The 13,387-nt window shown below is 39.3% G+C and overlaps 1 protein-coding gene across 9 annotated transcripts in view; it reads left to right on the top strand.

The window, feature by feature from the left end:
• Positions 1-13,387, top strand: part of ZDHHC20 (zinc finger DHHC-type palmitoyltransferase 20) — a 79,143-nt gene that overhangs the window by 15,580 nt on the left and 50,176 nt on the right. For 8 of the 9 annotated variants that reach the window (XM_045040067.1, XM_023249859.2, XM_045040032.1 and 5 more), the window contains exon 2: positions 9,408-9,434. In XM_045040067.1, coding sequence (XP_044896002.1) covers positions 9,408-9,434 — 27 coding nt within the window. Of the gene's footprint in view, positions 1-6,647; positions 7,862-9,407; positions 9,435-13,387 lie in introns of those variants that run through there. The other variant, XR_006587011.1, reaches the window with a different exon arrangement.

Below are 13,387 nucleotides of genomic sequence, written 5' to 3'. Positions count from 1 at the left end.
TCTTCAAAAAATCTATGAATTGGGCGGGGCGGGGGGGGGGGACACAAACTTCCATCCGCAGCAAAGAGCATTTTCTTACGTAGTATCAGCATACGGTTCACAAAATCAGGAAATTAGCGTTGATAAAATACTACCCCAGTCTGTAAGCCTTATTCAGATTTCACCAGGTGCCCCCCTAATCCCTTCTGCTCCACAGTCCGGCCTAGGATCGCACTGCGGGCAGTCTCCTGTCTCTTAGTGTCTTTTCATCTGGAAGAGTTGCTCAGTATTGCTTTCTCTCTCATGACCATAACAGTTTTGACGAGGACAGGCTTCCTCTGCGGAAGGCCCCTTAAATTAGGTGGTGTTTCCTCACGATTAGATTCAAAGCGCATATTTTTAGCAGGAGTACCCCAGAGTGACGCTGTGCCATTGATTGTACCATGTCTCGGATGTTAACTTCAGTCACCACTTCAGGCGCTTCAGGCCAAGTTTCTCCATCCCGTGAAGGTACAGCGTTTCTTTGTAATTAATAAGTAGACTCAGACGTACGACACAGATCCTTCGAGGAAGCGCTTGCCGCTCAGTGGTGTCAGCTTCTGGCTGTCCGCTCTGTCAGTGTGACTAACTGCACACACGGTCACACCTTCCTGTGCCAGCCTGCATCCATCCCGTGTCTGAGTGAGAAGGGGCCGCCTGCTCTAGAGCTCTCTGTAGTCGGCCAAGGTTTTGATAAGCCTGCGCCACGGTTGGATTTCTCCTTAGTACACGGCTTGTAGCCCGCACGGTGTCTCGGCATCTGACTCCAGATGGGTGTCTTTGTGGGCAAATACCTTGAGACTCTGTAATCTGTTCCTCATATTGTCCCGGATTTGGCCGGGAGGAGCCCCTTCGACTTTTCCATGTTCTTTCAACATGTCGCCATCATTTATCCTTCCCTGACTTTCTGGCGACACAAGATTTTTCAGGCTGATCTGATACTTTTCCCCTTTCAAGATGGGCCACATTTGAATGTAAAAAATGAAAACATTCAAGTACTGGAAGGAAACATGGGTGGATGGCCTTATAAGCGGGGAGTGAGGAAAGCCCAATAGAAAAAAAAAAGTGCATAAGTGACAGAAACAGTTGCGGGGAAAGGATGGAAGGAAGGGACTGGCTCATAAACATATGAAAAGATGCTTATTCTCATGCAGAAGAAAACCGCAAAGTAAAATCACCCTGTGATGCAAAACGTTTAGAAACACTGTATTGGGTCGATGGTGGAAAAACAGGCAGTCTCCAGCATTGCTGGGAGGGGTACAAAATGGAACAACCCTTCTAACAGGGATTTGGGGAAACCAGGCAGATGTACTTTTGGTCCAGCAATTTCATTATCAGTAATCGACACTGAGAATAAACTTCCACAAATAAACAACACATGCATAAGGTTATTCACTGCCACATTGTTTGTAGCAGTAGAGGTTGGAGACTGCCCAAGTGTCTATCAATAGAGCCCTGATTGTAGAACTGGAACACCCACACAGTGGAATACTGTGCACTGCTTTAAAACACAAACAATGATTGTCTCTATGTACTAATGTGCAATGATTTCCAGGGTGTGTTAAATGAGAAAAGCAAGATGCAGAATAAATATGTAAAGGAAGAAATTAGAAATACATTTTTATTTGTTTACTTTGCTAAAAGAAATATGATAAAGGAGGCTAATAAAAATGACTACCTGGAGTGAGAGGGTAAGGAAGGAAAGCCAGGTCTTTCTGAGTACCTTTTTGTGTAGTTTCGACTTTTAAGCCATTTATATTTTTTGCATATTCAAAAAATAAAATTAAAGAGGAGGCAAAAGCAAACTGTAAAGTTTGGGACCATGACACAAATAACTTAATTTTACGTAAAATTGATACTATACACAGGAAAGAATCGTTTCAAGTGGCTTTTGGATATTGTACTCCTTCGTGGGATACAGTTTAAAGCCAAAACGAAGCAGAATTTTAAAACTACAAAGAAACCGTAAACTAGAATGCAGTTTTTAAACTATTTTGTTTATATTTTAGGATGAGCTGAGTAAGTAAATTAATTAGGAACTAAGATTTTCACTGTACATAAATGCAAAGAGATACAAATACAATGCCAAGAAAATTAAGGGAAAACTTCATAATGTTCTATTTGAATTGGAAATATCAATGTGAATATAAATATGGATTTGTAACACTATTTCGGTCATCCCAAAGGGCCTAAAAGCAATGAAACTCCAGTAGCTATGAGCACCCCTAGTATTCAACACTTGGTTTCCAAATACTACTAAAAGGAACCAATGCAGGCACCGTGGCTGGCTGGTCCATAATGCATGCCACTCTTGATTTGGTGGGGGGGTATGGGTAGGGGTCGTGAGTTCAAGACCCACATTAGGGTTAGAGCCTACTTAAAAAAGAACCAGTGCCCCTTGGAGAAATGGCTAATTTCAGGTCTGCAGGAGGGAAGATGTAAGTGAGCCCTGGGACATCTTGTGCTAGACAGCAAAGACGTGCTCAGAGACTAATGGGGCCCATTCAGGAGGTTGCAGGGGTCCCTCGGAAGAGCATTGGCCAAAGACGAGACAGTTTGAGCCTAAAAAAGAATGAGGGTAGCCGATAATGGCATATTAAATAAAAATCCATAAGTTTCCTCATTGATATTCAAAAAGAGGAAATTTGAATTTATTTGCTAACAGTGGAGTTGAATGTTATATCAACATTCTGTTCTGAAAGTGGGTAAAGGGCAATAATTAAGTTTTTGTGCTGCCTTTTTCGGAAGCTCTAGTTAATCACTAGTTGAAAGCGCTTTATAGAAGAATGCCTGCTTAAAAGTGTAGAAATAAATAAAAGAGGGTTTTTAATGGTAATTTTCAAATTCTACAAAATAATTGATTCATCAGCGGATATTAACACCATTCGGTGAAACGTGTTGGGTGAAGAAGATATTCACATATTGTTAACTTTTACCCCACAAAAGACTTCCATGATTGTTAAGTGAAAAATGTGCCTTCACAAAGGAGAGGCTTGGTGGTTGCCACCTTGTCAAGTGATCCAAGTGTGGCAGAGTGACAAACTTCAATAATATACCTCCTGATCCCAGAATACTTCAGATCTGAATATTCTTGTCCATTCTCTCCCTCCCACCCCCAAATTACATTGAAACCTTTACACTTGGAGTGGAATAATAGGAAGAGGAGTTTGGGGTAGGGGATAGAGTATGAAGTTGAGGACACCAAAAAGAAACAGACAAATCCAGTACATTTCATAAGGCGTCTGGCCTATTCTTTTCATTACTTATTTATTTTCAGAGAGGAAGAGGGAGAGCGCCCATGGGAGAGCAGGGGAGAGGGGTGGGGGAAGAGAGAAAGAATCTTTATTTTAAAAAATTTTTTTAACGTTTATTTATTTTTGAGACAGAGAGACAGAGCATGAACGGGGGAGGGGCAGAGAGAGAGGGAGACACAGAATCGGAAACAGGCTCCAGGCTCTGAGCTGTCAGCACAGAGCCCGATGCGGGGCTCAAACTCACGGACCGCGAGATCGTGACCTGAGCTGAAGTCGGGCACTTAACCGACCGAGCCACCCAGGTGCCCCGAGAGAAAGAATCTTAAGCAGGCTCTGTGCTAAGCTTGGGGCTCAGTCCTATGACCCTGGGATCATGACCTGAGCTGAAATCAGGAGTCGGATGCTCAACCATCCCAGGCACCTCTGGTCTGTTCTTTTCAAAAAGTCACTGTCCCGAGATTCTGGGAAGGTGATGGTGCATTATTTTTGAGTCTCCCCAGAGCACAAAAACATTCAACAAATTGAATAATATCTATGACAAAACCAGTTTGCTAGAGAATGGGAATGAGTTTTAGACAACCAGAGTGACTGCAGAGATCTCAACTTAAACTCTGATATGAACATTAAGTACATCTGTTCTTAGAGACCTAAGACCTATAAGTAAAGGTAATAAGGAAAAGGGACTATAGTTTGTAATTGGGTATATGCTGCAACATGTAGATATAGTAGAGCTATTAGAAAATGGACAGCAGTGTGAAAAAATTATTTAAATGAGTAATCATATTTTCAGTAATCATATTGGTCTCATTATCGAAGTTGTTGGGTAGGCAATATGGGATAAAGTAAATGAGTAATAAGGGGCGCCTGGGTGGCTCAGTCGAGCATCCAGTTTCAGCTCAGGTCATGATATCGTGGTTGGAGAGTTCAAGCCCTGCATTGGACCCGCTGCTGTCAGCACAGAGCCAGCATCAGATCCTCTGTCTTCCTCTCTCTCTGCCCCTCCTCTGCTTGCTCTCTCTCTCTCTCTCTCTCTCTCTCTCTCTCTCAAAAATAAGCATTTAAAAAAATAAAATGAGTAATATAGGATATCCTAATTCTTCATCCTGTCTTTGAGAACCAGGATTCTCAGTTCTTAAAAAAAAAAAAAAGTACAATTACAAGATAAATGATAAAAACCTTGTAGACTTGAATTTGAATTTGAATTATTAGTATGAACTCATGAGATGTTTTACTTAAAAAAAAGCATGTATATGCATATACATAGATAGTAGGGAGAGGAAAACTGTTAATAGACATCATATATGTAGAAAATCCCAAGGAATATACAAAAATACTACTAAAAACTAATAAGTGAATTTAGCAAGTTCATAGGATATGATGCAAGATCACTAAAGAAAACTCAGCTATATTTCTAACTAATAAGAATTAGAAATTGAAATTTTTTAAAAGCACTATTTATAATCACATCAAAAACATTAAACACTTTAGGGATAAATGTAACAAAATATATACAAGATTTTGTGTATTGATGAGATAAAATCTAAAACGAAGAGATGCGCTGTGTCCACGGAACAGAAGACTGATTATTACAAAGATGTCCGTTCTTTCCAAATTGATCTATGGAGTCAACACAAAGCCAACCAAAATCCCAGCAGGCATTTTTTTTTTTAAAGAAATCAGTAAGATAAGTTTAGAATTTATATGGAAGTGCAAAGGACCTAAAATAGCCAAAACACCTTTCAAAAAGAAGAAGTTGGAGGACTCACACTGTCTGATTTCAAGATTTACTAAGAGCTACATATATTCAAGTGAGTGTGGTATTGGGGTAAGATTGGTCACATATACATCAATAGGCAGAATAAGAGTTCAGAAACAGACCCTTACACATATTAATTATTTACTTTTTAAAAAATGTTTATTTATTTTTGAGAGAGAGAAAGCATGGGGGAGGGGCAGAGAGAGGAGACAGAGGATCTGAAGCGGTTTCTGCACTAACAGCAGAGAATCTGAGCCATGAGATCATGACGTGAACCAAAGTCGGATGCTTGACCAACGGAGCCACGTCGATAACCCCCATTAATTTAATTTTTAATTAGTTTTTTATCAAAAGTTTCAAGGCAATTCAACAGGGAAAGGATAGTTTCAGCTAAAAAGATTGGAACTGTTGGCCACCTAAATGCAATAAAATTTATTTCAGCCCTGTTTATACCATCTTTCTTGTACCCTAATTTTTAAAATCAGCTTTTAAAATAGGCTACAGACCTAAATGTAAAGCCTGTATAACCTCAAGAAAGAAATATATGAGCAAGTCTTTGTGTCCTCTGGTTGGTAAAGATTTGCTAAGTAGGGCCCAAAGCATGAACCATATAAGAAAAAAAATGATAAATTAGGCTTCATCAAAATAAAATATTTCTGCTCTTTAAAACTCACTGTTTTACTGTGTTTCTTTAAAAAATAAGTAAAACTCACTGTTAAATAAGTGAAAAGATAAAATATGGACTAGATGGAAATATTTGCACAATATATTGGTTAAAGGACTATATCTAGGATATATGAGGAGCCTACAGTTCAATAATAAAGGAAATAATGATTAAAATGTGGCCAACAATTTCAACACACAACTTCACAAAGAAGTGTAGGACTGGCCAATAAGCATGTAAAAAGATATTCAGCATCAGTAGTCTTTAGGGAAACACGAAATCACAATGAGGTGTCACTATATATTTTTTAGAATAGCTGCGAGTTTAAAGATTGACAGTTCCAAGTGTTGATGAGGGTGTGAAGCAGCTTGTAACATTCATTTTTGGTGGGGAATGTAAAACAATACAGCCACTTTTGAAAGCGGTGTGGCTGTTTCTGATAAAGTTAAACAGAGCTCCAGCAATCTCGTATCTAATATTTACCCAAGTAATGAAAATATATGTCCACCCAAAGGTTTGTATGTGAGTATTCATAGTAGCCAAAAACCAAAAGCAAATGTCTTATCAGCTGGTAAATGGATAAATAAGTTGTGGGACCTCCATACAATAGAATACTACTCTGCGGTAAAAAAGAACCAAATTGGAATTTCCAGTTCTGGGACGAGTGAATACACACTCTTACTGTTCTTCCTGCTAAGTACAACAAAAACCCCTGGATATTGTACGGGGGGCGCCTGGGTGGCTCAGTCGGTTGAGCGTCCGACTTCAGCTCAGGTCATGATCTCACAGTCTATGAGTTCAAGCCCCGCGTCGGGCTCTGTGCTGACAGCTCGGAGCCTGGAGCCTGCTTCAGAATCTGTGACTCCCTCTCTCTCTGTCCCTCCCCTGCTCACGGTCTGTCTCTATCTCTCTCTCTCTCAAATAAATAAACATTAAAAATAATAATAAAAAAACCCTGGAACATAAACAAACATAAGATGCTGAAGTGTGGAGAGAGAAAGGCAGATCAGCTGAGGACCTTGGTGCCTGAGGAATGATACTGAGGCAAACTCCCTGCTTCATGTGTCCCATCCTGCATGCTAGAGAAGCTGGCAACCTGGAAGCACCAGTGGGCACAGACAGAAAAACCCCAAGAAAGCTGGTTTTCTTTAGCGAAACCAGGAGAAGGGCAACCTAGGAAGACAAACTAGACAGTAACTGCCCTGCTGCAGCCAAAAACCATGGAAAAACTACACTCTGTCCCCACTTTCTCCAGCAGAGGCTGAGCGTGGGCTTAGACTTCCCCCTGGCCCAGCTTTCACTAGGAAACCCTCTTGTATCTCCTCCCCCACTTTCCTACTGGGGCCGTAACAGAGCAGGTGAAGGCCTGGGCAGTTGGTAGATGTCCTTTCCCACGGGGCAGGAATGAAGCATCCGTCCCCATGGTTATCAGTGGAGGCTTGTGGGGAGCCCTCGTGTAGATCTTGCCCAGTTCTTATGTCCATCCATAGGAATGTTATCTTTTTAGGTGGCTTTATAAATAAAACTTTTATTCACTTATAATTTCTACAGAGTGATTGCACGTATGTTGGGAAAGCTCTGATTTCTGTATACCACTACCACCTCTCGTTTATGGTAGTTTCTCCGTTGGTTTTCTTTGGCTATGAAGGCATGTAGTCTTACAATATACAACTAGTGATACATTTGCTTCTTTTCCATTTGTATACCACTAACTTATTTCTCATAATTGTGTGGCTTGCCTAGTGCTTCCTAATCATTTCACATCAGGACAGTATTGAAAATTATATTTTTAGTGTATATTAACATAAATGGGGAATGCTCTGTGAGGCCAGGGGGGACCAGCCCAGGATCTAACTACTCCGCTGTTCTACCTGATTGATCTGAGCTGGGTTGAGAAGAAGCCCTATGCCTCTCTAAAACAATGCTTTAAAAAAAATCATGAACTTGCTTATTTTGTTCCTGAACGTTAGTGGGAATACTTCTCTCGTGTTTCTCATTAGTTATGCTGGTTTGGGGATCGAAGTAGATATATTTTAGTTTATTAAGGAGGTGTCCAGGTACTTCTCTCTTTTATCAACAGATTTTAGTCCACAATGGTTATTGAATTAACAAATATTTCTTAAGCATTGCTGCTGTATGCCAGGCTTTGGAACTACAACAGTGAATAAGGTGAGAGACACTATAGGACAGAATACAAGTCCAAGGAGGCTTGAGCTACACTACATGTGCTAGTTTTGCGACTTTAGCCAAGTCACTTAAATATTTTGAGCTTTAGCTTACTTGTCTGTAAAATACAGTTAATAATAATTTTTAGGGTTGTTAATCTAAGACATGATTCCGCACCTGTGCAGTCCAGTAGAGTGAGACAGACATATCACCAAGTAATTGCAAAAAAAGTGGCGTGGCATGGTGGAGATGAAAGAGTGAGCAGTGATGATAGAAAGGAGTGTCTGCTCTGCCTAAAGAGGGACTCGGGAAGGCTTTACAAAGGAGGTAGTATTTAAACTGTGCCTTGGAGTGTGAGTTGGAGAGGCACACAGCACATGTGAAACTGCTTGATACATTTAGGAAACTGCTGTTCGTTCAGGATAATTAGACCACAGGTATGGGCAAATGACAGACTGGAGAGGCAGATCACAGAGGGCCTGTGGTTGCTACCCTGAAGATCTTGGACTTTATTCTGAAGGCTGCTGGGAAGTGTTAAAGAATATTCAGCCATCAAATTTGCTGGTGGTGAGGTGTGTTGAAACTGATAGTTGAAAGTGTCTTTAAGCCATTACGTTTGACGAGGGCCTGAAATAAGGTAATGGGAAAAATTGAAAGGAGGTGACAGATTTGAAGAGGCTTAGGTAGTAGAATTAACAGGACCTAAAAGCCATTGGACTACCTGGAGAGAAGGAATAAATAGCAATTCCCAGCGTTTTAGGCTAGAGATAAAAAGCACTCTAAAAATTATAGGGATGGGTTCCTTTCCTTTTTTCTATAGGAAAAGACAAATTGTCTTGAGTATAGTTTTCACAAAGTTTAGTAAGGTACATCCCAGACTGATTACGTAAATATGAGTGCCATAGAGGAGAGTCCTATTTATTCTGTAGGCAGCATTAAGGAAAGAGCTAAAGAAAACATAACTGTATACATATTGATAGGTTTGAAAGTAACAAAGGTCTGAAAAAAATTTTAATGTGATTGGTTGAGGAGAAAAAAAATTTTATGTTTAGCATTTTAGTGTTTTTAAAGTGTGCAGTCTTCTCATATGTGGAACTTGAGAAACTTAACAGAAGACTGTGGGGGAGGGGAAGGGGAAAAAAAGTTACAAACAGAGAGGGAGGGAGGCCAACCCTAAGAGACTCTTAAATACAGAGAACAAACAGAGGTGAAGAGGGGTGGGGGAGAGGGGAGAATGGGTGATGGGCATTGAGGGGGGGCACTTGTTGGGATGAGCCCTGGGTGTTGTATGTAAGTGATGAATCATGGGAATCTACCCCCAAAACCAAGAGCACACTGTATACGCTGTATGTTAGCCGATTTGACAATAAATTATATTTTAAAAAATAATAAAAAGTGTGCAATCTTGAATTTGCATTAGTGTTTACATATTATAACTAAATTTTATTTTTGTGAAAAAGATATTAGGATGAATAGTTGCTCTGAAATAAAATTTATGTACAAAATGTTTAAAGTATATTATTTATTCACGATTTTTCTTCTATTCTAGTTACTCTCTCTGGAAATGGAGAAAACGGTAAGGCAATTTAAGTCTCAATTTAAGTAGAATATTTATGGTATCGTAATTGCAACCCGCTTGCTTTTATTTAGTGATGACTATATGTGTTTTTGTTTTCCGAAATAAAATCTATGTTTTTAAAGTTTAAGTAGGAGATACAGTATTGTGTTTTTTCGTATTCATTCGATATCTTTTCATTTGTGGTGTTTATATAAATTGGAGTAGCTGTTATTTTGTAAGGCACCTAGTACCCAAACTTCTTTGATATATTTATGTACATATTTATGCCTTGTGTGTTCTTCAGAACTCTTGACAGTAGTACTTCAAAGATTTTTTTTCTTTTTTTTTAATGTTAGTTATTTTAGAGGGACAGAGAGAGCTTGAGTGGGGGAGGGGCAGAGGGAGACAGAGAATCCCAAGCAGGCTCCACCCTCAGCACGGAACTGACACAGGGCTTGGTCCCAGGACCGCAAGATCATGACCTGAGCCAAAATCAAGAGTCAGGTGCCCAACCAACTGAGCCATGCAGGCACCCCCAAAGATTTTTAATATCCGTTCTAGCTAGGGTTGAAGAGGGGATTTTGTTTCATGACGCCCAGATTTTACTGATGGGTCTCTTGATAATGTGTTTGTTAAAAATAATGCTTACTGCTCACGGACATCTTACAAAATAACCAGACTAAATTTGTGAATTGTATTACGAGTTTATTTTGAAAGGGAATTCTACTTTTTGTAACAACTAGTCAACGAGATAATGCCTAGAGGGAAAAATCATTGCTCAATATTTCACCAGGATAAAAGAAAATACTAAGTTATTGAAATCAAATTTCAAAAAGAAAATTTGATTTGAGATACAAAATCCAGAGGATTTCTAAAACAGTTGAACAGTTAGAAATTACTGATAAATACTTATTCTTATTGGAAAGAATTAGGCATTAAGCATGTAGATCTCAAGTTGCCTTTGACTCTAATTTGTCAGTTCTAGCCAGGGTTGGAGAGGAATATAGACTTCCCCTTGGTAGGCTTGATTTTCTTCCTTTAAATCAAAACTGTTTTCTATATGTGATAACACAGATACAGAAAGCAGAGAAATTTCTGAAGTATTTATAAAAGAACATCTAACTTATTATTTCTTGGGGCTATTTTGCCCATGTCTTTCAAAGATTCTTTTGATGGAGTTTTTTTGTTTGCTTATTTGTTTGTTTTTTTAAATTCACTTACAGGTGATTTTTGAATCAGATTTTTTGATTTATAGATTTTTTTTTTGCTTTTATTTAATTTGCTTAGTTAACTAAGATTTTACTTTGTTACTTCTGACCAATGGTTTATAGCATATATATGTGACCAGAAGTTTTCTTACTAACAATCACATTATTTCTAATTTATTTAAAAGCAGTATTTCATCAGGGCGCCTGGGTGGCTCAGTCGGTTGAGCGTCCAATGTCGGCTCAGGTCATGATCTTCTGGTTCGTGAGTTCAAGCCCCATGTTGGGCTCTGTGCTGACAGCCCAGAGCCTGGAGCCTGCTTTGGATTCTGTGTCTCCTTCTCTCTCTGCCCCTCCCCTGCTTGTGCTCTGTCTGTCTGTCTGTCTCTCTCTCCCTCCCTCTCAAGATTAAAAATAAACATAAATAAATAAAAGCAGTGTTTCATTACATTATAATGTGATAATTTCCATTTGTTAAGAACTTATTATATTTCAGGCATTATGCTAAGAGATTTATCTGCTTTGTTCTTTTAGCTGAGGGTTGAGATTTTTTAAAGCAGAAACCATTTTGTTCTGTGGAGAGCAGAAATACTCTAAAAATACATTAAATGTCTTTAAAAATATTTTGAGAGTATATTGTTTCATATGCTGACCTTAGTTGTAAGTAACTAAATGATTAAGAAGTTTAAAGTACCTCAAGGTTACCGTTTATCTCAAAGCTATACAGTAGTATACAGACGAAGATTGACAAATTTGATTGAATATGGAGGCCAGGCAAAAATATAAAGAAGTGAAGCAAGCTAAGTAAAAATAATACTGCAGACTCAGTAAATGCCTCACTGTTCATATAACAGTAGGAGACTGAGCTCCAGTATACTTTTCCAAAGGAAAGTCAAACGAAGGAATAATAATGAATCCATTGGGTAGACCATGGGGTTCAACCTGAAGGGAGCAGAGATTTTCAGAAACCAGAATTTTCAATGAGGGTGACAATCAGTTCTAGTGCACGTTGAAAAGAAAGCAAATTTGAAGATAGATGGGAGTTGTGGGAAAGATTTTATCTTGGCATCAGATGTTGGCTCTGAAATCGGATGTAACTACTAAGATGGTGGGTTGAGTGAAGGAAAATATACTTTTGGAAAATACGACGTAATGAAAAGAACCTTGGATTTTTGTCAAGCGGATGTGGGTTTGAATTCTGGCTTTATCGTTTACTAAGTGACATTGGGCAAGATACTAAATTCTCTGAGCCTCAGGTTTCACGTTTGTAAACTGAAAGAACACCTTCCAGGACTATAGGGAGGGTTAGAAATAAGGTATACATCATATACCTTCAGGTAGGCTTTCAGTGGGTGGAATTAGTGATCTGAGTAGCTGTGGTCAAACGTGGCTGCTAAGAAGTCCCAGTGGTTTACAGCGCACACACCAGTCATGCACGTGGAGTTCCTTCCCAGCCGTGTCACGGCCAAGGTGATCCTCTGAACAACACATTTTACACTGGCCATTGAGATGGGCGGGAGGCAAGGAGACCAGTTGGCTTTTGCAGTGAACCAAATGAGATCAGCAACAGGATATGAGCTGTTACACTGAGAGTGAAAATAACGAGAGAGAGTTTACTTTGAAAGAGATTTTAGGAATTGGAATTTGAAGGACTTTGTGCCGATCAGCGGTGCGATGTGAGGAGTCCTTGGGCCCGGGCTTCCCGCGCCAGTTAACTGTGGGACTCGTGCTTCTGCTCTCTTAGCCACACATGCACCAGTGTGACAGCAAAAGAAAAGGCTGGGTCCAACGATTGTTAATTTTTTTATCATTATTTTATTTCAAAAGAACACTTTTTAAACCAGAAGTGAGAGAAAAATAACCTCAGACCAAAGGAAGAATAGTACTTCGAATTCAATACATGTTAGCTTTATGAAAACTTCACTACATTGTTCTTAATGTTTCTCATTTCACTGCAGACCAGTGAAAACTTTTATCATTTCTTTAACTTGGGAAACACTGAAATAGGGAACGTGCGAAAAGAACCAAATTTTGAGAGGAAATTAAGATTCTTGGATAGTAATGATAATAATAGCCAGTACTGGGGCTCCTGGCCGGCTGAGTCAGTAGACATGCGACTCTTGATGTCAGGGTTGTGAGTGCGAGCCCCACGTTGGGCGTAGAGATTACTTAAAAAAAATAGCCAGTATTTATTAAGGATTTATTATGTACCAGGCACTGTTTTAAATGTTTTGCATGTATTAGGTCATCAATATTAAGCAGCTAACTTTAATGAAACCAATTAAGTGCTTTAACTGAAGTCTGAGCAGATTTTGGAGGGAGTATGGTATGAAGAGGTAATGAGTTGCAAAAGTAATGGAGAAGGCTTATGTGGAAGAAGTAATATTTGATCTCAACTTTCAAAATGAGTAGAATTGCAGACTTTTATGCTTGTGTCTACTTGGCTTTGTTCAGTGGTTTGTGGTGCCACATTCCAAATGGAAAAGGACTTTAGGCACCTGGTAAACAGTCCTTGCTTCTTTCGGAAACCTGTTCTGCTTCTTTCAAATAGAAAAACTGCAGAAACAACAAAAAGCTTTGAATTATATCTGTGAGTTAATATTTGGAGCTAAGGGTGTTAGAATGTTACGCTAATCTACTTGGGAACCAGTTATGGCAGGAATTTTAAGGGGCTGAAAATTCTTGGGTACCCTTTGTGGAAAGGAGAATGAAATTTAGCGTAACTTTTCTGGACAATCCAGGAACTGAGTTTTTCAGATGACTCAT

The sequence above is a fragment of the Felis catus genome, chromosome A1, assembly GCF_018350175.1.
Source record: "Felis catus isolate Fca126 chromosome A1, F.catus_Fca126_mat1.0, whole genome shotgun sequence".
Classification (NCBI taxonomy): Eukaryota; Metazoa; Chordata; class Mammalia; order Carnivora; family Felidae; genus Felis; species Felis catus.
The sequence above is the reverse complement of the archived record's forward strand: the minus strand, read 5'-3'. Positions and strand labels throughout refer to the sequence as shown.